This window comes from Coloeus monedula, assembly GCF_965178545.1.
Source record: "Coloeus monedula genome assembly, chromosome: 11".
In the NCBI taxonomy this organism is placed as follows: domain Eukaryota; kingdom Metazoa; phylum Chordata; class Aves; order Passeriformes; family Corvidae; genus Coloeus; species Coloeus monedula.
Window position 1 is genome coordinate 296,149 of NC_138791.1, and position 23,594 is coordinate 319,742.

Consider the following 23,594-nt stretch of genomic DNA (forward strand, 5'->3'; position numbering starts at 1 on the left):
CGGCGGCTCGGCCTCTCGGCAGAGCCATGCCGGCAGCCACCGCGCCCGGGCTGGACGCGCCGCGCACCCCCGCGCTCGGGCGGGACAGCGGCGGCCCCCGCGGATACACAGGTACGAGCGTGGTCCCGCATCGTTCCTCGCACGAGTTCCGTCCTGCGTCGCACCGGAGGGGAGGGAGGATGCCAGCCGGGGCAGCGCCAGACCCCTGTCACGGTGCAGGATCCCTCCCGCGTACGGATGCGGGGTGACCGGGGCAGGATGCGGTACCCTGGGACAGAGGTGCTGTATGTCCCCCGCGAAGGGGCGCGGGAGACCCCAGCCGGGGCTGCGTTACCTTCCCACTCAGCTCCGGAGGGGCCCCTCCCGTCCCACTCTGTGCCGCCTCCGGCCGCTCCGCACCGTGAAGTTCTCGGGTTCGCAGCGCCTCGGGACGGGTGTCCCGGAGCCGCCCCCATCACGGGGCGGTCCCGGCGGGTCCCGGCGACCCTGGGACAGCTCTGCCGGGGCTGCACTCGGGGGGGCGAGCGGGGCCAGTCCTGGGCTGCGGGTCTGGCGGAGGGGGCGAGCACGCCCAGGGCGGCACACAGCAGCCCCGCTCCGGAGCCGTCCGAGCGGGTGACCCGGGGGGCTGCTGGAGCCCCAGGGGGGTTGTTGATCTCAGAGAGGAGGCGCTGCGGTTCAATGATAGAAGTCTGGGGTTCACTCGCTGGGGTGGCCGCAGGCACTGGGGACGAGTGCATGGGTGCAGAGGGGAGTGTCTGGCAAGGATGGACGGTGCTGGTTTTCAGAGACGTCGTCCCTGGGCACATGTCACTGGGCTGGGAAGGAAATTAAGACATCAGTGTTTTAATGGAATATGGTAATACATTGAGGGGTGGAATGAGAAACCAATCAAAGCTTTTTCCTTCTTATCTTTCTCTTCCCTTGAGTTTTGTTACTCATTCAATTGCATAGACCATAACATCCTTTCAAAACCTCTTTGACTTAAGTGAGTTCAATAATTTGGGGATAATGCGAGGTGACAGAGGGTCTGGCCCTGAACTGGTGGGACATGTCCACTGCACAGGTCTGCGGCATTGGTGGATGTCTGGGCCTGGGAGGAGCAGAGCCATGGTCTGGACCTGCTGTCTGGGGCAGCAGGAGATGCTTGCTCCCAGCCGCAGCTGCCTCTGGAGTCTGAGAGCAAGGTGAGATGGAAGGATGCTGGAGCTTGGTGCAGCTGCGGTGACCTGCTACTTGCTGGGGTTTCTTCCTCTGTAATTCAGATCACAGGGCAGAGAGGCTTTTCCCTGGCTTCAGTGCAAGCAGGGCTGAGTGCTCCTGAAATCCAGGGACATCCTTCTTGTGCACAGCCTGTCCTCTCGTATCCTTGCGATTTCATTGGCTCGTGAAGTTCTAACAGACTTTATTAATGATCTGATTTTGTTGTGCCTATAGAAATTGGCAAACATATTTGTGCTACTACCGTAGCAATGCTTTAAATTGTATCCTCTGAATGTGCTTAACTGTTTAATTTGAATTTAATAGAGCAGTTCATTTGAAAATGAGAAACAAGTTCTGGGAAGCCTGCTTAGAGAATTAACTCAAACCCAAGTGTAGACCTTGTTGCTCTAGCCTGATAGTGTTGCTAGTTATTGACTTTTCTCTTTTTTAAAATCATGTATATTTGGCTGCTTTTATATGTTGTGTCAAAGTCTTGTGGGGCTGGGTTTGCTCACACTAAAAGTTTTGGAAGTTTTGGAAGTGGCATGTCCTGTGTTACACTCAGCCTTTCTGATTCTGTATAGGTTAATCTTGCTCTATGTAGATCTGTGGCAAAACAGCTAGAAGTGCCAATCTACCAAAAAATATTTGGTGTTCGAATTAGAAATCCACCCTCAGTTAATCCCTTGGATATCTGTAGACCTCGCTCCTGTCAGCCATGTCTCCAGCCAGAACAACAAAGACCATTTTTTCCAAGCCAACTACACCAAAACCACGGAGCAGGAATTCTCAGTAAGGTGCTAAACTGAAATACTCTGGGTCAGTGCTTGTCTGTGCTGCATGGAGCTGCTGCATTGGCTGTAGGACCAGCAGTGATGCTTGAGCACACAGACCTCAGTTGGGTGTCTGCTGTCTCAACACCTCTCTGCTACTTCATGGAGGTTGCCATGGTGCGATTCCACCTTCACCAACACCCATTTGGAACTATGAATATATTGAGTCAGGTGGACGTACTGCTGGTAGCCCTCAGCAGTTTAGATAGCTAAAGTGATGGCTACTTGTATAATTTTAAATTGAACTCTTGTTCAGGATGCTTCATTTAAATGCGACCATGTTATTGATACATCCATGTTTGCAGCCAGTTGTTGCACAATATTTATACAGCATCTTTCGTTGCATCATGTTGTTATTGGTGATCCTTTTTCATGCTCCGCGCTCCCTTACATTATTTCAGGCTGTGAGCAATCAGGCAATAATAAAGATTTGCACAGATAAATTCCTCACATGTTCCTTTTGAGAGGATGAAAAAAATGTGGCAGGATTTCCATTTGAATTAAGGCATGAATGAGAGAGAAATTAAAGGAAGTTCCTTAGTACAGCCTTGATGCCTGTAGTGCTTAGAGGGTCTTAGAGCTTCCTGAGACACAGCTGTGAGATTCAGACGCCCTTTTCTTTTTCTGGTCTTGACTTCTTTTGAAGGACTGGTGTCTCCCTCTGACAGGAGCAGGGAGAACGATCCCGCCCTGTATTTGGGGAGGGTCAGCACTGTTTCCCAGAGGAGCTGTGGGAGCCTGGCTTACCCCAAGGGAAGGTCAGCAAATGTGCAGGATGGGAGCATGGGGCAGGGGAAGAGCACAACAAATGTCTGAAAGCTGAGAAGAAGCCTTCTGCCATTCAGTCTATTACCCTGTTGCGTGATGCAGCTGCTGGTACGTGTTCCACACTGCACCGCGGTTGTTTTGCTGTCACAGCAGCATCACAGCGTTGCTGCCTTGCTGCGGTAGTGCACTATGGACACTCATCGACCAGCGCTTGCCAGGCTCAGTAAATTCTCTGGAGAAGCCTCTGAGATTCTGAAAGGCTTGTGTCAGAGCACTCTCCTGTCCTGTGGGAATCCCCACGGAGCAGGGTGCTGTCGTCAGGCTGTGCCACTGAGGTACTGATGCCTCTGAAGCTGTTCAGATTATACTGGGGGCTTTTGGGTGAAATAGGAAAAAGAAGAAGGAGCAACAAAGGTGTATCATTAGTTTTAGTCTTTATGTTGCTGAAGCGGGAGGCTCTGGCCCTCTGGTTATCCAGGGTGGTACCTTTTTTTTTTGCTGTGATTCCTCTCATTCCTCAGTACCCTCCTGTAGCTCTTTCAGACCAGGCAGCACATACTTTTGTAAACACAGAGATGCATCAACATACACTTCAGTGCAGCCACAGACAAAGGGAAAATAAATGCAGGGTGTGGCAGAAACACTCATCATTATGACGGGTTATAAATTAGTAGGTCTCACTGCTGGGCTGTTGTCTGTAGTTGTGGTTCTGCCTCGTCCCTCCAGTTTCCAGACCAGGGAAGGGGAGAGGATTCATGAGATGGGAAATGCTGCAGGCTGTAGTGAATACTCCACTCAGACCTAGTTGTGGAAGAAATTATCTAGCAGACACCACTGGAAGAAAGGGACAGGGTCTCTGGCTTAGAACAGATAAAAGTTTGCAGCTTGCTGGAGGATAGAAGAGGGATCACCATGTATTGGCTCAGTCGTACCCTGGATGTTGGTGGCCATGGTGGGATGCAGGTACCAGGATGGATGTATCTTTGGTGTGCCTTAAGATGTCTGTTCTTTTGTTGTGAGCAACTTTATTTTTCTGGAGTGAGTTTCCTTGGCAGTGCAGAAACTGAAATTATGTTACTAAGAACATACAGTTGCTCTTCCAGGACGGCAAAAGCAAAGTTGTTCTTCAAAGCCAGGAGCGCTGCTGCTTTGCAGAACATGTGCATGGAATTTTAGCACCTTGTCCCTGAGATTCTGTGGTTCAGTTTTTAGGCTGCAGAAGAAAACATGGATCCCAAATTTCCATTTCCATGAGGCAGAAGGTGATACAACCTGGACTATATGGGCTTGTAATTTCTTCAGGGTTATTTCTCCTTTCTTGTTCTCCCATGAGCTCAAAGTCAAACTTTGTACTAAGTAATGTAAAAGAAGTGACAGTTGCAGAATATCAGCTAATTGGCTTTATCTCCTGTACTGCAAGGTGTTAATCTGGGTGGTTAGGCATTTGCACCAGGCATTGATACTGCTGAAGGATTTTTGTGCTTGTCATTAAAACTCTAGAACAGTACAAAATAGAGAAGGAAAAGAGTTACTGGGTTTTCTGAGTCCTCCACAAGTGCAAGATTGTTCCCTGTGATGTTCTCCAGTGCTTCGTTCTAGCTACGACAATGGCTAGTTTTCATTTAGGCATTTTATTGACATGCTGTCTTTGAAATGCAGCTGCAGATGAGCAAGCATGTTATTCTAAAGAACAGTTTTGACTAGCTCAGTGGATCAGGATTGGCAGAGAGGTGATTTTGCAGTCTGCATGGATGTCTGCCTCTCATTTGGTTGTCAGATGACAGAGAGAAATGCAGAAGTTGCAGAATGAGCAACTGCTCCCCAAAATAAATCAATTCCTGTGTCTGCTGAGGGTCTCAGGGATGGGGCTGAGCTGGTGCCTTTGCAGCAGAGCAGAGCCCCTGTGGCCCAGCAGCATCCTGGGGAGGCAGCTACCTCATGGCTACCTCAGCCCAAACTGGAGTGGTGGTGGCTGGTAGAAGCTGGTAGAAGCACTGTCAGGGAAAGGGATGGGTTAACTGCTTACCTTTCCTCCAACAGACCTGGGAGAGATGATTCTGTTATTATTTCTGGGATGAAATAAAGCCAGACACAATGCTGCTCATGTATTCCAGACTCCTAAGCAGAGTAGGTTTGATTTGGAATAGATTTGAGGAGAGGTGAAAATGGGGACAGAAGGTGAGTAAGAGTGAAGGGATGGTGTACAAAATTTCCTGAGTGCACATTTGGGCTGGGAACAGTGTGTGGGAGGATGGTTTGGGCTGCAGGGGCTCAGAGAGGTGCAAAGGGCAAGTTTTGAGTTTTGATTTTTCCTGTTCAGAAGAGCAGAAATTTGTGCCTTCATGTAAAAGCAGAATTACACCCAGGAAGGTTTCTGCTTATAGATACAGTTATTCCCAAGATCTTTGCTAGTTGATTGGGTCAAAAGAGGCATCTGGACTGGACAAAGGGGTTCTGCTTTGCTCTAAAAAGTTGTGGCCCATGAAGCCAGGGGCAGTTTTGCGCAGGCAAGAGAGCTCTGGTGTTTGGCCCATTATTGTTAATACCTGCAGAAATTTATATTAGGAATAAGGTTTTCATTCATTTTAATCTGTTCCAGCCCAGAAGCTGAATTCTCAGGTGTCGCCCTGAGTTTCCTAGCTATGTACAAAGGAAGGGGAGGGCATGGGGCTGCTGTCCTCTGCTCTGCTCTCTCGAGCTACTTGTCATTCTGTGCATAACTCACCTGCAATCATTGACTTTTTAAGTGGGAAAAAGTAAACACAGTGCACTGGTTCCCTGTCCTTTTACTGGCATTCCCATCAATCTTCATGCCATCTTGCAGGAATTCCTGTGTCCAGGGAGGCCAAAAGCAGATATGTTTATTGACTTGTGCTGTTAGGCATTGCTGTGCTAGAGCAGTTCCTGGCAGGATGCTCTGTGGCTCTCACACCATGAAGTTTGCAGGTTGCTCTGGTGTCCCTGGCCAAGCTCCTGGCTGCACGTCCCTCTGGGAAGCCCAGGAATAGGAAAGCCAAACCCTGTCAGGAAAAGAACTAAGAAGGAGAGAAGAAAAATTAAAAGCGGTAAAACCGCAGAAAAGGGTTTTAAAGCTGGCTGTTGGTTTCTCAGCCCATGAATGACTTCTATCACCATAATAAAAGGCATGCTATTGCTAACTTTTTCAGACTGGTGTTTAAACCAATTATTCACAGAAATTCTTGCAGACAGTGGATACCAGGTCACAGCTCTGTGGTGTGCATTTCACAGCTTAACACAGCAAACCAAGGACAGGAGCAGCTTCAGATTGCTCTTGGGAAGGAAGAAGGACTTAGAGAGGCCAAAGTGGGCCAGCCAGGTGGAGGAAATGCAGGTAAGGTCTGCAGCATTCAGGCTGGTTTTGCTTAACAGGGTAGTTGGAAATTCCCGATGAAAACTAACAAACCTGTATTCCATCATCTGTTTTAAAACAGGAAAGTGGTTTCAAAGAGAAAAGGTTGAAAAGTTTCTATATTCTTTACAAATCAATTCTTTGTGGAAATGCAATTCTTATGTTTTAAGCTTTTTGGCAAAAAATGAATATATAACCATCAAATAGCAAACAGGTCTGGTCCACCTGAAATTTCATGTTGGGAGTGGATTTTTTAATGACTGAAGTGGTTTTGGTCCAGCTTTGGACCCTTCCTGCTTGAGAATTTTTTTGGTCAAGGTAGGTCAGTGCAATGTGCCCCCACCAGTGGGGATTTCTGCCATCTGTAGAGGTTGTGCCCAGTCTGGCAAGTGTCGTGCATAAGCAAGAGGCCACCGGCCACATCGTCCAGGCACATCTGCTCTTATCGGCCACGTTCAGTACCGCAGCACGTGCACGTCAGTGTGCACAAACCCCATCACGGAGTTGTTGCAGGCAGATAACCCAGAGCCAGGCAAGGCTGAGCTCCGTGTCCTGCAGCACCCAGAGCTGTGGAGGAGAGTGGGAATGTGTTGAGGGTGGGCAGTGGACACACAGGGATGCTGCCCTTCCTCCAGAGATGCTGCAGGAGGCTTCCCATGGGACAGCACACAACCTCTGCCCTGTCCAGTTGTCTGGTGAGGCATTCTTCATCCTTCCTCTATCCATGACTCCTAGCAGACATGTGCTTTCCCTGCAGAAATACATGTGGGGTTTCTTTTGGCTTCTCCAGTGGCTGGCTTTCCAGCTAGTGTATCACTTTCCAGCATCTCCACAGCAGCTTCCTGGGAACTGCAGCACAGCTAGGCACCTTGGTCAATCTTTGCAGCTTCAAGAGCCTGGATCTCACCCTGCTCTTTTGCTGTTGGTCTGGTGTCATGTTTAACACTAATTTCTTAAAAAGCCATGTCAGCATCTGGATTTTCTCATGGGAGGATCAGATCCTGGTAGCCAATTGTTGGTTTAAAAGCCCAGCCTTGGCAGGACTCGTGGCCTGCTCTGCAAGGGAGCAAAGGCATGGTGGTGAGGAGACCAGTGCCAGGCCAGACAGTTTCACTCTATACAAGATGCTTTGCTACATCTGCTTTATTTCATGTTTCACCTCTAGCTGCTTTTCTTTTGCTTTTTAACACAGTGAGCTCTTTCCAGAGCTCTTCTGTGAGATTGCTGTGGATGCTCAACAGCATGCCTGTGATTTCAGAGACACCAATTTCCGAGGGGTGCTTCTGTAGGAAAAGAGATTTGCAGGAATAATATTGGTGTGGTTTTTTTCTACAGGGTTGATAGAACCTAGTGTTCTCTGGCTTTCTGGCATCTAGTTATTCCAGCATGTTTTAGTGATATTAAATAGCCAACAGTAAGCAATGCAAAGGGGTGACTTACGTGTGTCTGGGAATAATGAGGTGAAGGCGTGGATCACTCTCTTTCTGCATAGACAACAAGTCTTGCTAACATGCTTCCAGGTAATAACTTCTGAGTTTAGATCATTTTGGTAGATATTTGCACAATGTATTTGATTTTTAGTCACCGTTTTGCTGTGGAAGGAGCACAGGAAATGTTTACCAGGCAGGCGTGCGTAGGTTGCTCTCTCATTTCTTTTTTCTTACCAGCAAAACATAAACCCACAGCTCGCTGACAGCGAGACCATATGGTTCCTGCTTTTGACAAATCGATTTTGCAATATAGATAATCCTGGCCGTACGTGAGAAGAGATATTTTGGATTATTTTAATTCTTGCATTACTCTATTTTTCACTGCCTGGAAATTATGTATGTGTCTATTTCTGAACCCAGAGGTTGGGGTGAGTTAAGACTTTATGGAGGATGCTGCACTTCAGTGTCTGTCTTTACTTTGAGGACAGTTATTTGTCATATGCAATAATCTGTTTGCTGTAGCCAGTGCTGTTCTGTGCTGCCACACAGCAACATCAGATTCGGAGATTTTTGAACACTGGATATCCTCTCAGCGTGAGGCCAAGCTGAGAATTGTGTTTGTATAAATCAGCTCTTGCTTTACAAAAAGCTGCGGAAATAGCTGCAGGAACTTGAATCATGGAACTGCAGAATCACAGGAGGTTTTGGGTTGGAAGGAACCTTAAAGGTCTCTAGAGCAGAGAGCCTCCAGCTCTCTAATTAGGGCATTTATTCAATATTACAGTTTTTCACTTTTACATTTCTGGGTGCCAACAGTTATGCAAACCAAGACCTGAACATGACATTTTCTAGATGTTTATAAAGGAAATAAAAATCAAAATGTAAATCTGGTCAGCACGAATGTTAGTGTTTTACCAGGCAGCAGTGCAGCCTCGGACACCAGTCTCAGTTGAAAACAAACAAACAAACAAATTATATTAATAAAAAAATAATAAAATTCTTGACTGTAGTAGATTTAGTCTGATAAACATGCCTGAAGACTATTCAAAAAGAAATCTATATGGAACATCTGCTTATGTAAGTATAAGGATGGAAGCTTACTTAAACATGATTCTTTGGAGATGTAAGGGTAAAATTAACCCACCAGAAAATTGAATGCCATGGCTAACTAGAAAAACATTACAGGTAGCTAATAGTGGTGGGAAGGACAAGAGATGAAGAGAAACAAGTCCTATAGAAAATATTTGCTCTCATTGAGGCCAATTGCTACCGTAATAAGTGACTGAAAGAAGTGGAAAAACAAACAAATAATCTGCATGGAATTAAAGAGGTGTGGTAGTAAAAGCTAGTGCTTGGTACATATTTACTCAGTAGATTAGCCCAGTAATTGTCACTGGGACTTCTGTTTGGTTTTTTGCTGAGATTCCTTTGGGTTTGTTTTCCAGGGACAGGGGGTTTAAGAGCATGAACTGGAGATAGACAGGTGGGACACCTGCCTGCTGTGGTATGAGCTAGGAGCTTAACAACAATTAATGACATGGGAGGAGTTTTAGCATTAAAAGTAAAACAGATTTGCTAACCACATGTGGTTCTGTCAGGATGTTCTCATGGAGGCTGTAGTTTCTTTTTTGCCTGTAGATGTGGAAAATATATTTTCCCCCTTTTAACATTTTTGTGTGTGTCATCATAGTGCTTGCTGCACTGTGCCTCTGAGTTTTCTCAAGTCATTTGGAAATCCAGTGAAAAATAGGGAACTTGGGTGCTGATGCAGAAGCAGTGCTGGTATTTTGTAAGTGTTAAAACTCTGAGTTTCCACATTCTGTCAATGTGCATGTACAGACCCAGAAAAAGTATTTGTTGCCTCTGAAGTTATCTGGATGTTATATGTTGTCTTAATGGCCTGACATGGAAAGTTTTGTTTAAAATGACTGTGAACAACAAATGTTGTGACAATAAAACTTAGTGTATGAAGTTAGTGGCTGACATTAGGTGGCCAAGGGGAGAACAGCTCCATGGCTCAAAGAGCAGCTGTATAAACAACAAAGTAACAGAAATGCTGAATGAACAAAAATGTATTAAAAATTAATTATTTACTGTAAAGCAGAGTTTGTCATTTGAAAGGGGAGTTAAGTTGTACGTGTATGTCTTTCTATGCCCCTTCCTGTGGTTTTGACCCACTTGGCCCCTTTCAGCCAAGCCAAACAGAGGCGCAGTGCCTGTAAAGACAGAAAGTTTTGGTTGGACCATGCCAAGATGCTACCAAGTAGGCTGAACTGCATGATCAGTCCACTAGATCTTGGAAATTTGCGTGGGGGAAGATGCATAATGAATACTCCCAGCATGGAAGATGCCAGCCTGAGTACTAAATTAAACAGAATCCAACAAGACAGGGATCCGTAGGGGACCATGCCACTCAGAAATGACAGTGTTTTTAGTGTTTCAGTGTTCAGCATGTACCAGTCTGAGCAGATAGTGTCACAACATGAGTTGCTTTGTGCTGGAGGAGTGCTGCACTGATGGAGGGAGGTTGGCCATGGGCTGGTGCTTGGCAGAGCAGCCAGCATCGGTACTTGTTTTGACCATTAACTGGAACTGATTTATAGTCTGGTGTCAATAAAAGCTCAGTGGCCCGTCACTCTTGGCTGTGGTGCTGCATTGTGTGCCTGTGTGCTTGCTCTGCAGGGCAGTGCAGCCGCCTCCTCCCACCCCAGCTCGGCTCCCTCCAGGTCCTTCATGGCAACGGCACAGACGTGGGGACAGTGGTCGCGTTCCAGTGCTCCACTGAGCACCAGCTGGAAGGGCCGGGAATCGTCACCTGCATTTGGAAAGGGAACAGCACGCAGTGGACAGCCGGAGTGCCCTTCTGCAAGCGTAAGGTTCTTCCCGAACTGTTCTCCCTCCCTTTGGGATTGGTGTGTTCGTTTTGCCCTGCGTATCTCTGCAGCGTTAGGATTCATTCTAGATACTTACGCAAACAAAAAGACAAATTCAATTTTCTTCAAAGTTGCCCCACTGATGGTAGTTCCACTCCATATGTGTTCTGACATGTCATTATCATAACACAGAAAAGACTGTTGGATTCATCCCTGATCTCACATCACTGGTAGCGTGGCACCTGGAATAACTGTGTCTCTAGCTAAAAGCTGTATGCTGCTTTAGAGAATGTATGGGTGTCTCGGTTTCGAGACAAGTTTAGGAGAAAAACACTCTGGAATGAGTATTTCCTCTAAAAAAAGGGGTTCCAGCAATCCCTTTCCACCAATAAGAAATGAATACTAGTGGATGAAAGTGAAAAAAACCCCAACCGTTTATTGACAAACAGAGTGCCCACACAGCACAGGAAAAAAGGTAAATAAATGTTAGATATTGAACTGTCAGACCTTAAACACCCACCCACTCCCCCTTTCCCCCACACTGGAACAAAAACCCAAAATGCCAGGGAAAGAAAAAAAACCACAAGGGCCAACTGTGGTGGGGAGAAAGATGGCACCAGCTCCTGTCTCAGGGAAAAAAACCCAAAAGGTTCACGCAGCAGCTCGGGCAAGTAGATGGGAACCTGGTGAATCTCTGGTGTTGGTCCCCTGTCCACAGCACATGAAGGAGGTGGGCTTCCTCTCTCCGGCTCGGCTTTTTCCGAGACGTGGGGCCGAAACGGAGCGCCCGCCTTCCCCGCCGCTCCCGACCGATTCTTCTCCTGCCGGTTGTTTTCGCTGATCTCGGACCAAAACCAAACCGTCCAGGTCACCTCGAAAAGCCGCTGAAGGATTGCTGCTGCAGCCTCTCCAAGGCCAGGGAAAGGAAAAAAAAAAAAAAATTCTGCCTGGGCTAACAAAAAGAACTCCAAGCTAGCCAAGCAAAAACCCAAACTGCACTGCACGCCGGACACCTGGGCAGAGAGCTTTGGAAATGCCCAGCAAAGAGCCCCAAGGCTCCCCCTTCCCCCGCACCCACCTTAAAGATACAGCAACCATTTGGGGGCATAAAGCAGACGATCAGGGAATAGGCTAGCATCATAAATCACCCCCAAGACAATGGGAATGACCAGCTGATGTGCAAGCATATTTGCAAACCTCTCATATCCTGGCAGTCTTTTCTGACAATGTTTTTGCTGTAAAAGAAACACAGTGATATTTTTTGAACAATTCTTGGTTGTTGCCTGTGGGCAGCTGCATGGGAAAGTTACCATATAGAGAAATAGTGTCTGAATGGCAACAGCATTAACTACCTTTCATGCTATGTTCCTGCTTATTTATTATAAGGTTGTTACTAGTTTGACTAGAAGAAGACCCAAGCAAACTTGGTACCTCTGAGCTTTGAGCATCTCAGTTTGCGCCTCAGACGTCATGTCATTTCAAATCCCCACTGGATACATTGCTCTTACAGACACTTAGTGCTCTCTCACACACTCAGCTATTCTTACCTCTTGTTTGGAGATCCCATAAAAGAAAAATGAGAGAAATCCTTCCCCCAGAGGGTGCAAAAATATAATGCTTTGTGTGGAGCTCAGCTGAACCATTTGTGATTCTGGTCATTGTGACATTGGGAAAACTAGATGAGTTTTGAAGGAAGACATGCTTACTGCTCCAAGTGAGTTGGCAGGGACCTACGTTAGCTGTGCCACACCGCATTCCCACTCCTCTTTTTGTCTGGGGAACTCACTTTCCACCATCAGATCCCTGTGAACACTCAGCCCTGCAGGTCACTTCTTCCACCCCACATCCTTCCCCAGAGGAAGACCTGATTACATGGAACTGACCTTGCTCTAAATGGCTTCTTTAAGCTTATTTACCCCTGTTAGTATTTGTTTTTGTAGCTTCAGTCTTTGTTAATAAAGACTCTGCAGTTCATCTGCATTTGATCTGCCAACAGAGTTGTGCTTTTTAGCTACTGCAGTGCTAAGAGCACTGTGTTTAATTAGTTGCAGTGGTGAAATACTTGTGAGCAGTTCATTAGTAACTTATAAACAGGAGACTTTTAAATAGTCCAGTTTGAGGCTTGCATAGCTCAAAGCTGAAGCCAAGATACTCTGGTATCTTGATACATATGAATGTGAAAGTCCTCACTGAGCAGAAGTGTGAAGCAGGTAGGTTTCAGCATGGTTTAACGAAAATGTAAAAGATAAATTTGTGGACTGATCTTAGAAACATGTATTCTGTGTTTGCTTTGCTGCAGCCGTATCAAAATATGAGACTTTTGGCTTTAAGGTCGCAGTGATTGCCTCCATTGTGAGCTGTGCTGTCATTCTGCTGATGTCCATGGCTTTCCTAACTTGCTGTCTGATCAAGTGTGTGAAGAAAAGTGAGAGGAGGAGAACTCAAAGGTATGTCAAGAAGACAGTTTTAATAACAGTGTAAGAGTGTACATCATATATACATTGCTATGATAGCAGAGAGCTTCAAAGGATTTGCTGCTTGCAGCACTGCAATGATGTGAATTACTTAAAATCCTTAATTTGTAGGTCAGGCTTTAGGCATAGAAAGACTTGGAATTCCAGAGTATTTAAGTACCTGATGTCTGTTAATATCTGATAACCTCAACAGGCCTGGGCAGATCTGGATTTACCCAGGATTATGCAGAAGCTGAACACACAAGTCTTATTTTCATGCACACTATTTCTCTCCTCAAGTTATTGAAGATTGGCAGTGTTTCCCCTTCTACTCTATTTCTTTCATTTTTTCCTTTCTTTCTTTGAACACTGCTGGGAAATTGAATCTCCCTGTGCCAGAGCCATCCAAGGCCCTCACCATCTGCAGAGCATCCTCAAAGCTGTCACAGCGTGGGGCTGGAAGGACAGAGGATTTTGTCTTCTGACTTGGAGCACAAATCAGTGGATGAGAAACAGGAGTAAGAAGAAGTCAAATTTTCAATCCAGTCCATTATTAAAACTCAATATGGATAGTGTCAGCAGGAGCCCATTTGGCTGTGGGCTGGAGCCGAGCTGCTGTTGCTCCTGAGAGCCTCCACCCACAGTCACTGCTGCAGAAGGTTTTCCATGGGAACTTTGTTTCCCTCTCGCTTTTCTTGCTAGTTATCCCCACCAGTCCCTCGGGTGGAGTGGAGGGAGGCTGCGGTGACAGCAGTGAAGGTTTCTATGCTGAGCTGCGCTTTGTCTGAAGCTGCATGGGAACCAGCTGAAGGGGGAACTTCTGTCATTTGAAATCTGAGTGCAGCCAAATAGAGATTTTCTGCTTCCCTTGAAAGAAATTTTTTGAGTCAAAAAATGGAAGTCCTTAGTGTCAATCATAATGTTAGATTTTTACTGGTAGCATGAATAAGTTGCTTTGAAATGAAAGGTTGATTGACATTTTTGGAATTGCCACTCTTCTTTTTGATAAGACTATTCATATCAAAGTCCTTGTTTTTCATTTATTTTAAATGAAGTTTTGTAAGAATTAGCCATTCCCATTATTGTGATGACTTGATATTTTTCTCTTACAAAATAAAAGCCCTTCACACTGGACATTATGACCTGATTCTGTCATCAGGCTGAAAATTATTCCTTTTGCTGAGAGCTTCTCGGTTCCCAGCTGCCCCTGTGCTCCTTCCCCTGTCTCCTGAAGGAGCTGCTCCATCCCATTGGCAACAGAGCCCAGCTCCAAGAAGAAACCTGGGGGCACTGCAGACATTGTCTGTCTTATCCCTTCTGTCAGAAGGAATTGAAGTAATGTACAAACTGTCCATGTCATGAGAGAAAAAGTAGCATAACCCTGTGTGAAACTTGTCAGGCGCAGTGGCAGCATCTCTGTTGGTGATGGAGGTGGAAAAGTGGATCGACTTCTGGATGCACAAAGCATTAATCTGACAAAAAGCTTCAGGCTTGATAACTTAATACAAAATGAGAACTCTTGGGGGGAGAATAGTGAAATAAGTGTCTCTTAGACAATATCTGAAAGACAAGGTGATCTTTACCTATGGAGCAGAGAGGATGTCCCCACCTTGCCTGTAGCTCTGAAGTCTGCCTTGTCTGCTTCTTTTGGCTCTTTTAGTTGGTCACCTTAGAGATCACCTCTGCCTACAAACCTGCCTTTCAAGGTGTCTAATGATCTTTGACATGCCATCTTGTGTTTAATAGAATCACAGAATCATTAGGATTGGAGAAGACCCTTAAGTCAAACTCTCATCACCACCACCGTGTTCACAACTAAACTGTGTCCCCAAATGCCACATCCACATGTGTTTTGAAGAGAGAAAGGACGAAGGCTGCTGAAAGTCCTCCCACCATTCCGCCTCCTCACAGATTTTGTCCCACTGAGGGAGCACGGCTGCTGTTTTCTTTGGAAAGAGCAAGATTGCCTCCCAAGAAGACAGAAATGGCACCCAAATCAGTGTCGCCAGCTCTCACAATTTAATCTTGTCCCGTCAGCCAGTGAGAATGTCTGTGATTCTGTGAATCTGAGACTTCTTTTAAAAACAAGAAACTAAATTGTGGATTTTTTCTTGCCTCAGAGTTGCAGAGAGCAGCATGAAAACAGCCCTGAGCCTTTCCAAAAGAGAATTCTGACAGTGAGGGAATATGCCCTAAACTTAGCAAAGGCAACATTATCTGTCTCCTCCATTTTTATGTCAGTATCTTTTCAACCTGCCTGGTGATTTTGGAAACCTTAGGAATAGCAGTGCTGCAAAAAGTCACAGAAAATGATTTATTTCCTGAAATAATTTATTCCATAAAATGGAGATGGTCTGTAGTCTTTTCACACACAACAGAATGTGGCTTGATGTCACTGATGAAGGTCCATGAGAACACGGACGCATTCCACCTTATCTGACTTTTCTTATTACCTGTAGTCTGAAAAAACACTGAATCAAACAGACATAATCCTTGGAGGTTTGTTCCTTTGAACTATCCACTGGTGCTCATAAGAAAATTGCTCTCATTTTTTTGTTTGTTTGCTTGTTTTTGAAGAGTGATGGACAGTACTTAAAATAGCACTATTTTACAGAATATTTATGCTATTGAAGAACTCCCTATCTTAAAGTATTATTTAAATCTCTACACGTTTGGCTTGCACATGAAGTTCAGCATGTGTTTAAGTGCTTTCTTCAGTAAACCTGGAATTAGATTTAAACTCTAGAGAGTCAGGTCTGTGGTCAGATAACAGCTCAGCTGTGCAGCCGTATATCACAATACTGTATTCTACTGCTTGGTATATTCACAGAGATATGCAGCTGTGGTACCACCTAAGAACTGAAGAACTGGAGCACATGCAAGCTGCTTACTTTGGTTTTAAGGGAAGAAACAATAACAACAACAATAAGAAACTCAGGAATACATCTGTATTTGATGATGTGACTCACATGGCATATGATAACCAAGGCTTCTACAGGTAAGGCTGTTCAAATATAGTAGGTTTGAATGAATTTGTGGAACGAATTTTAGAAACAGGATTCTTGAAAATGTATTTTAAAGAGAGGCCCCTGAAGAGGACCTGATGCCCATGGGTTGTCAGGGCTTGTCCTTGAACTTGGCTGTCTTGTGGGGAATTAATGTTGTCAAAAGGCAACAGCAGAGGATTGAGTGTGACCTCCCCTCTTATGGCTGCAGCTGCTTCCTTCCCCAGGAGTGTCTGGTTGAGCCTGGTCTAAAGGGGAGGTTGCACCAGATTAGCTAGTGAGAAGGTTTAAGTTGGATTTGTTAAACTGATGTTAAACTGCAGCAGAGAAGTCCCTGCTCTGTATTGGTCAGTGGGATCAAGGTGCAACTTGCCTTCCCTTAGGAGCCTTGGGAGTGGAGGCAGCCTGGGACACCTGGGGCTGCAGGAGGGCTCGAGGTGAACATCAAGCATCGCCATTCATCCCACAGTGAGCAGGAAAGCTCCCCTGAGAACTGCTTGGTTATGAGGGGGTGCAGCACAAGAACAACAGGATCCTCATCCCCAAGGCAGCAAGAATTCCAGTGTGGGAACCCTGACTCTGGGATAGGCCAAAGACACGTCCTCACTGGAATAAAGTGCATCACATACTGTGGGTGCATGGATGGTGAGCACAGGAGTTCTTTGTGCTTGTTCAGAATCATCTCTGAGTGTGTCTAGGTGTGTTACACTGACTGTGATGGTGCCAACAGAAGAAAAACAGAAAAATGAATATGTGTAAAATCTAATCACTGTTTTGCTAATACCATTTGTATAAACACACATCATTGTGTCTTTTACCCCCTCTGGGTTCTGCTTCGTTGTCATATACAATAATATACTGCACCGTCCTTTTTTGCTTTTAATTTACTGCTCACCTGTACTGCCTTTCTGTATAGCAGTACCAGTGATTTCTAGTGCTTACCAACAGAAAACAATCTTATGCACCCTTGAAGAAGGCTCTCTTCAGTATATCTTAATTTATTTTTTACTAGAAAAGCATGTAGGTCATGCTACTTTTCAGACATATTTGAATAGATTTAGAGGTTAACATTTTGATTCAGTACTTTGGGATCAAAATACTGTAAGAAGAGATAAAATAAAAAGCCAATTCTTTCAGGCAAGGCAATGTAAAATAAAAACTCCTTTCAGGCAGGTAAGGTATTTGTTAAGGTTTACAGACAAATTTAGGATTAAAAAACTCTAGCTGGTTAAAGCAGTGCCTTAGTATGCTGACAAGATAATTTTGGCTGCAACGAGGTGACATGATGCAGGTACAGAATGCTGATGTGTGGAAGTTATAAATAACAGAGAAGCCCAGCTGTGTGACAGTAGGCTCCACCGTGCTGTTGTGGACCTGTCTGCCACAAAATTAGAACTTTTTCCCCTCATGTTTGAAGCACAGAACAAACACCATGATTATATAGTTTTGCAGGGAAACACTGCATTTTAGTGGCAACTACTTTAATTATAATGAGCCTCATTCTGAATGCTTTGCTGCTTGAACAAATTGCTTTGAAATGGTAAGAAATATGTGTACAAATACCCGGGGTCATTAACTACAGAGTGCAGTGACTGCTGATGCCACCTCTTTCATTTGGATGTAAGGAATCATAATGAGGATGAACATACCAGTTTTTAGCAGAAGGTCTTATACGCATGAGCTGCACGTATTTACAGCATATCTGCTCTCTTACATTATTGAAATGCTAAATAATGTTGAGAGGGGAAAAAAAAGTTACAGATCATGGTGCTGCTGGGAGGGAGGTGTTTCCCCAACATTGCTTCTCAGAAGTCCAGAGCAGCAGAGATAGCAGCTTGCTCTGTGGTGCAGAGGTTTGAGCCAGATTAACTGGGAAAATGGGTCTGTATCTAGGGAAGGGAGATTAGCTGCAGCCCTGGGCCGTGTAGTTAGAGGAAAACAATGTCCATGAGCCTCCAAAACAGTCCCCAGGAGGATTGCTGGGCAGAGGACTTGTGAACATGTTGGGAATGGCTCTCACTGAGCCTGACTGCAGGATGTACCAGGATATGTTATTTTTGAGTCAGTTATTTTCTGACGAAGAATGATACCTGACCGTGCAGTAATTCTCTGGAATACTTGCATGGGCACCCACCACCCGAGGCAAACAGTCCTCTGCCATCCAAGCAAGCAGCCATGTGGGAGAGCTTGGATCTGGCAGCTGCCCAAGCAGGCAGGTTGTCCTCTGCCCCGTGACAGGCACAGGGTAAAATATCAGTAAAGAGAAGCTTAATGGCAGCTGTCCTTCCTCTGTGCCAGCTGCTGGTAACGTTTGAGAGCTGGAGGTGAAGGTCGCTGAGCGTTATATTAAAGAAATGGGTGTCCAAAAGAAGAGTGGGGTCAGCTTAACACTGGCAGGGGCTACTTGCACCCACTGCTCAGGGTCAGCTGTAGCTGCTCCCCAGGTGAAGGTGTTCCAAGGCTTGACAACTCTTTCTGTGGGGAATTTTGTCCCAATATCCAACCTAAACCTCTCCCAAACTAACAGAGCTTAAAATCTGCCTTCAGTTTTCAGCAAGTAGGCAAAGCTTCACAGTAAACTAGTGCAACAGCCTCAGCAGAACTGCTGCTCTAGGAAAATGGGTTTAAAATACAGGGTGAGGAAATGCAAATAAGCAATTGTTTTGATAAACATCATTGCCAGTTTTTAAATCTGTAAAGAATTATCCTGTCCTGCTGTAGTGTATGTCAATTAAATTTTAAACATCCATGCAGGGAGGGGGCTATCTTGTGCTTGTTTAAGTAGTTTGTAGCATTTTCACTTGTTCTTTAAGTGAAAGCCATCAGTTCCATAAAAAACACAAGGAAATGCAAGTGTTCTGTAGCAGAAATAGGAGCCTGAATCCAACTGGAACCACTTTTGGTCTGGTGAAATACACGCAACCACTGTAACATTGTGAGAGCAAAGAGCAAACCCTTCTGGCATGAGGAGACATTAAAGAACCAGGCACTCCTCATTTGGAACCTATTTATATATCAGCATGTGTAGAAGATAGTGACCCAGGAGAAGCACAGATAGCCAGCATAAAGAAAACGCTGAGAGAGCTCATTTCACTTTGCATCAGCTTCCTAGTGATGGTCAGAAATAGCCACACCTTGGCTCTGTTGCTTTGCTTTTCAGTGTAAAATTCCTGTAACCTGTCCTGGAATAGATATTCCCTTGACTCAAGGGATGTGCTAATTTTTCATGAGGGAGAATTGATGATCCAGCATTTTCCACACTGAGGAGAACTGAATGTAGCTGTACACAAACTCCTTTTCTTTCTCTGTCAGCTGAGATGACAACCAGAAAAAAATAGTCCAGCTCAAAAATACAATCTAAAGAGAATCAAATAAATTTGGTGTGGTTTTTCGTCTAGTGTGGAAGCATTTGGAAGAAGCTGGGCATTCCAAATTTGGGCTGTTTAGAGGTGAATTATTTTTCACAGCTCCAGGCCAAGTTATAAACCATTGTCTATGAAGTAGCTGATCTGACTGCAGGAGCGAGTCAGATGGAAAAGCCCATGTCTCAGTAGGCTTAAAGTCCTCCTTTCAGCTATTCACACAGCTGGAGCATATTACCAAAAAGAAAAAATCCTTCTGCACAGAAGCAGGCTGGTATGTTCTCCCACAGAAGGTATTTTTAGTAGCTGAAATTTTTGTACCGGAGCCCTTTCTGGCTACAAGATGCTTTACCTTTGCTGGCAAAAAGCAAGTAAGGGCAATCCAAAAACAAAGAATTCCAAGTGAAAAGGTTTTGTAGAAAATCCCAGAGCCAGGATGCTATTAGAAGAGGCAGCTCAGCATTTTCAGTCAGTCCAAGAAGTCATATGCAAGGTTGGTGAGATTAGCCCATGGGTTTGACCTCTGCATTAAAATAAGGGTTTTTTTCTCTTTGGTTTAGTGGCTATATAGTGGAAATTTTCCAGTATCCTGTGTAAGGGGTTGTGGGGAAGGCCCAAATTAGAAATTCATGTTGCTCTGAAAAATGATGTCTGCCCAGCCTCACTTAGGAGCACAGCTGTGAGCAAAGGGACCTTCTAGGATGGGGTGGGACACCTGGCTACATTCCTGCCTTGCCCTCTGTCCCCTTGAGGGAGCTTTCCCAGTTCTTTGCCTGCTGAACACATAAGTAGAATAGATTAAAAAGCTGAAGGATATGATGCCCCTCTATTAGTGGTGTGGATTTACCACAGGGAAAGGGAAGAACACTTGGAGAAATACCCATGTTGTGAGACAAACTGCTGCAAAGCTTAATGGAAAATACCAGTAGAACAAGGAAAGTGCACCAGGACACATGGAATGACTGCCAAGAGATGCACCAGTGGGACAATTAAGGGGGCAAATAGTTTTCCACAACACTGACAGTGCAAGATTGTCCTGGGGAAACTATCTCTGAGGGTTATGAAAGTCTATCACTGCTTATGAAGGTCAGCAGTGTCACCAGAGAGGCAAGCCTCTCGCTCCCTACAGAAGGTCTGTGCATTTTCTGTTATGATTGGCCTCCCGGTCAGAAGTTGCTGGTGTTTGCCTGCAGGCTGGGGCACGCAGAGCAGTGCCTGAGGCTGTGGACACACATGGGACCATTGGCACAGTGTCCTTGAATGTCTGTGTGGGTGTGAATGTGTCCCCCTGCTCAGCTACCATTGCAGTGAGGCACTTGTGGGCTGCTGCCAGGGCACAGGAAGGGGTGCAGGACTGCTCATCACTGTGGGGTTTAATACTGCACCACACAGAGCACCCAGCGAAAGGGCTGCGAAGGGCAAATGACCTGTTTGATTAAATTGTATGGAATTAATACAGTTCCCTACACAAAGTATTTGATTGCATGGCACCAAGGACTGAAGGGGAGGAGACCCAGCGTAGGAGAGGGGCGGATTTCCTTTCCCTGTTTTTCCCTGTGGCTGGCCCAGCCTTGAGCTTCTCTGTTCATGGAGTTGCTCGTTTTTTTCATCTTGTTTTTCCTGTGCTCTGTGTTCCCCACTGCCACCTTTTAGAGGCTCAGATCTTCCCAGTATCTTTTGACATGCAGGTTTCAAAGAGAGCTGAGACAGGGGAAGCAAACTGTGGTTTCACCTTGGGGCCCCGTTAGAAGGGTAGGATAAACTGCTTTTAAGATACACCCATTTGTGAATTTCAATTGTCATCGCAAGAGCTCAAAGGGGGCGTGTACAGCAACATGTGCTTTCAATAGAGCTGCTATTATTGTTTTCATAATGCTTTCATGATTACCCCAGGGTCTTGTACAAAGCCACCAGGCATACAGCAACAAAAAAATCCCCTCCCATCCTCCAGTATAAAAGCTGTTTTGAGAGGCAGTACCAGCACCAGGCAGCTTTGTGGCTGTGTTCTCACACGTCTTGGATGTCCTGTTAACAGTGTTTTCCCTCCAGCAAAGAACAGCTCTCAAGTCACACAGAAAAATATTCTTGTGAATCCTCTAAACCCCACTGACAAATGTTGTGATGGCTATTCTTCTCCCCTGATGGGAGCTCCAAATTTTATCTGTCAGATAAAAGCTGTTCATGTCAAATGCATCATGCACTTAGCTGTTCAGCACACAGGGCAGGTTTATATTGCCAGGTAAGGGTGCAGAGAAGAGTTCTGATCCTCCTGCTGTGATGTTTTGACGTATCCCAGCTGGGAACTAGGGTTAAGGAGAGTTGAAGTGCTTGAAAAAACAATCATACTTATTCAGGACAAAGTACAGAGCTTCCAAGGATAAGAGAGCAAACTGAAGGCGGTGTCTGACTGAAGGCCATGCACACAGGGCAAAGCCCGCTGCATGCACAGTTGTGTGTCCCTTGGTGACACTGCAACCCTCTTAATAGCTCTTCTCATACTCTGCTGAGGTGAAACCCCACTGGCTTCACTGTCCCTCTGATGTCCTCAGGGTTTGCTCTATTGCAGGGAAGAGAGGTGCCTACTGTCTCATCCTACACTTACAGAATCACAGAATCATGGAATGGTTTGGCTGGAAAGGGGCCTTAAAGACTATCCCTTTCCACCCCTTGCCATGGGCAGGGACACCTTCCACTATCCCAGGTTGCTCCAAGCTCCATCCAGCCTGGCCTTGGACACTTCCAGGGATGGGGCAGCTTTTACAAAAGCTCCCACACTCAGGCTGCAGTAAATTAGCATTTTCCCCAAAGGGCTGTGACTTGTCTGGTCACAGACCATGTGCAGAAAGCCCCCTGCATCCATCATACCTCTTGCAGCAGAGTTCAGAACAAGCATCCCCCTGTGCTCCTGAACTAGGGGTATGTGATTTACTGAGCATCTTTTCAGAAACTCTGACACCTCCATCTGCCACTGCTGCTACTCTGCCCACACCATTCACTGCTGGGGTGTGGCTGTCTGGGGCAGTGGCCTCAGAAGTGGTGGCTTCCCCCACAGCTGGACAAACCCTCCCCTTCCTGATGGGGAAAGGTGGGCAGTAGGAGGGATCAGAGACTGCCAGTGCTGCAAACACGGAGTCCCAGCCTGTGGTCCCTTTGGAGGGGGCCTGGCAGTAGCCAGGGCCAGCAGCCAAGGGCCGATGTGACCACTGGCAGCTCTACAAATATCACCTCTAATCCCACTGAGCACAGCTGGCTCTTGTGCTCCCAGCAGTGCTCCACTAACCAAGCATGCTTCTTCTGCACCAGGCTCAGCATCCAAATGTTCCTGGTCACACTCTCCAGATAGCATAGCACTACATCGAAGCTGGGGACTCATTTGATGGCAAGCAAACAAATAGCATCTGCCTCAACCCCAAATAAAACCAACCTCACAAGTCTTTGCAAAGTCTGCATCAGCTTTTATGGGGACACAATTTTTTGCCCCACTGCTACCAACTGGTTTTGATGCTGGGAGAAGCAACTGCTTATGTTACAGCATGAGTCATTTGTGAAATCCCTGGTGTGCAAATAAAATGGATTAGGAAGTTCTGTATCTTCACCAGAATTAATGAAAAACAAATAACTTTTCCCTTTGTGCTTACAGGTTCCAGGAGGAGTGGACTCGGGATGTTGTAGTTCCTGGGTGTTGCAAAGACAACAATCAGCTGCTGAAGGCAGCCAAGAGCAGTGGTGCACCTGGGACCCACGGGGTACTGAGGCACAACACTGCAGTGCAGACGGTGAACTCAATACACGCTGTTGAAGTCTACAGTCATGACGATAGTTGCAACAAACCAAGCTGCCAGATACCTGGATAGCTGGTGTCTGAAATGCAACTGCTTCTCTGGACCAAAATGAAATTTTGATAGAAATATGTGCCTTAAAGACAACATAGAAATTTCATTTTTCATACAAATTGTAATTTTTCTATATTCCAAGATGCTTCAAGGTCTGATACAAATAAAGGTATGAATGTTGGGGCTGTCAATCCATAGCTGTTCTCTGTGGTTTGCTGTGCACTATGCCCATGGCAAAAGCATAATGTCCTTCTGTACAGCTAGAGAGGTGGTACCCAGTTTGCACATTTGCCTCATATGAAGTTGCTGCTAATAATTACCCCCCTCAGATTTCACTCTTCTCTGAACCAGTGGGTTTTGTAAGAATTTCAGAAAGAAAAGTCCCCCATATTTTTACGAAGTAACGTGATAGAACTACAAAAATACTTGGTTTTAATTAAATGCCCCACTGTTTTGTATCAGGA

General features: G+C 45.6%; 1 protein-coding gene across 2 annotated transcripts; it reads left to right on the plus strand.

The window, feature by feature from the left end:
- On the plus strand, positions 1–23,177 carry SUSD3 (sushi domain containing 3). 2 transcript variants are annotated; one of them, XM_082288636.1, is made up of 5 exons: positions 1–111; positions 10,287–10,475; positions 12,777–12,924; positions 15,761–15,928; positions 22,938–23,177. In XM_082288636.1, exons 1-5 carry the CDS (start codon positions 27–29, stop codon positions 23,149–23,151), a joined length of 804 nt encoding a protein of 267 aa, XP_082144762.1. In that variant the 5' UTR covers positions 1–26; the 3' UTR covers positions 23,152–23,177. The 2 variants fall into 2 exon arrangements, with proteins under 2 accessions (XP_082144762.1, XP_082144763.1); XM_082288637.1 differs by lacking the exon at positions 1–111 and adding an exon at positions 6,763–6,869.
- The last annotated feature ends 417 nt before the right edge of the window (positions 23,178–23,594 follow it).

Bases quoted from the DNA above. Each gene is read 5' to 3' on its own strand.
- SUSD3 (XM_082288636.1), top strand. From the start codon at position 27: ATGCCGGCAGCCACCGCGCCCGGGCTGGACGCGCCGCGCACCCCCGCG. The intron at 112-10,286 runs GTACGAGCGTGG...CTTGCTCTGCAG, and splicing joins CGGCCCCCGCGGATACACAG to GGCAGTGCAGCCGCCTCCTC. The intron at 12,925-15,760 runs GTATGTCAAGAA...GTATATTCACAG, and splicing joins GAGAGGAGGAGAACTCAAAG to AGATATGCAGCTGTGGTACC.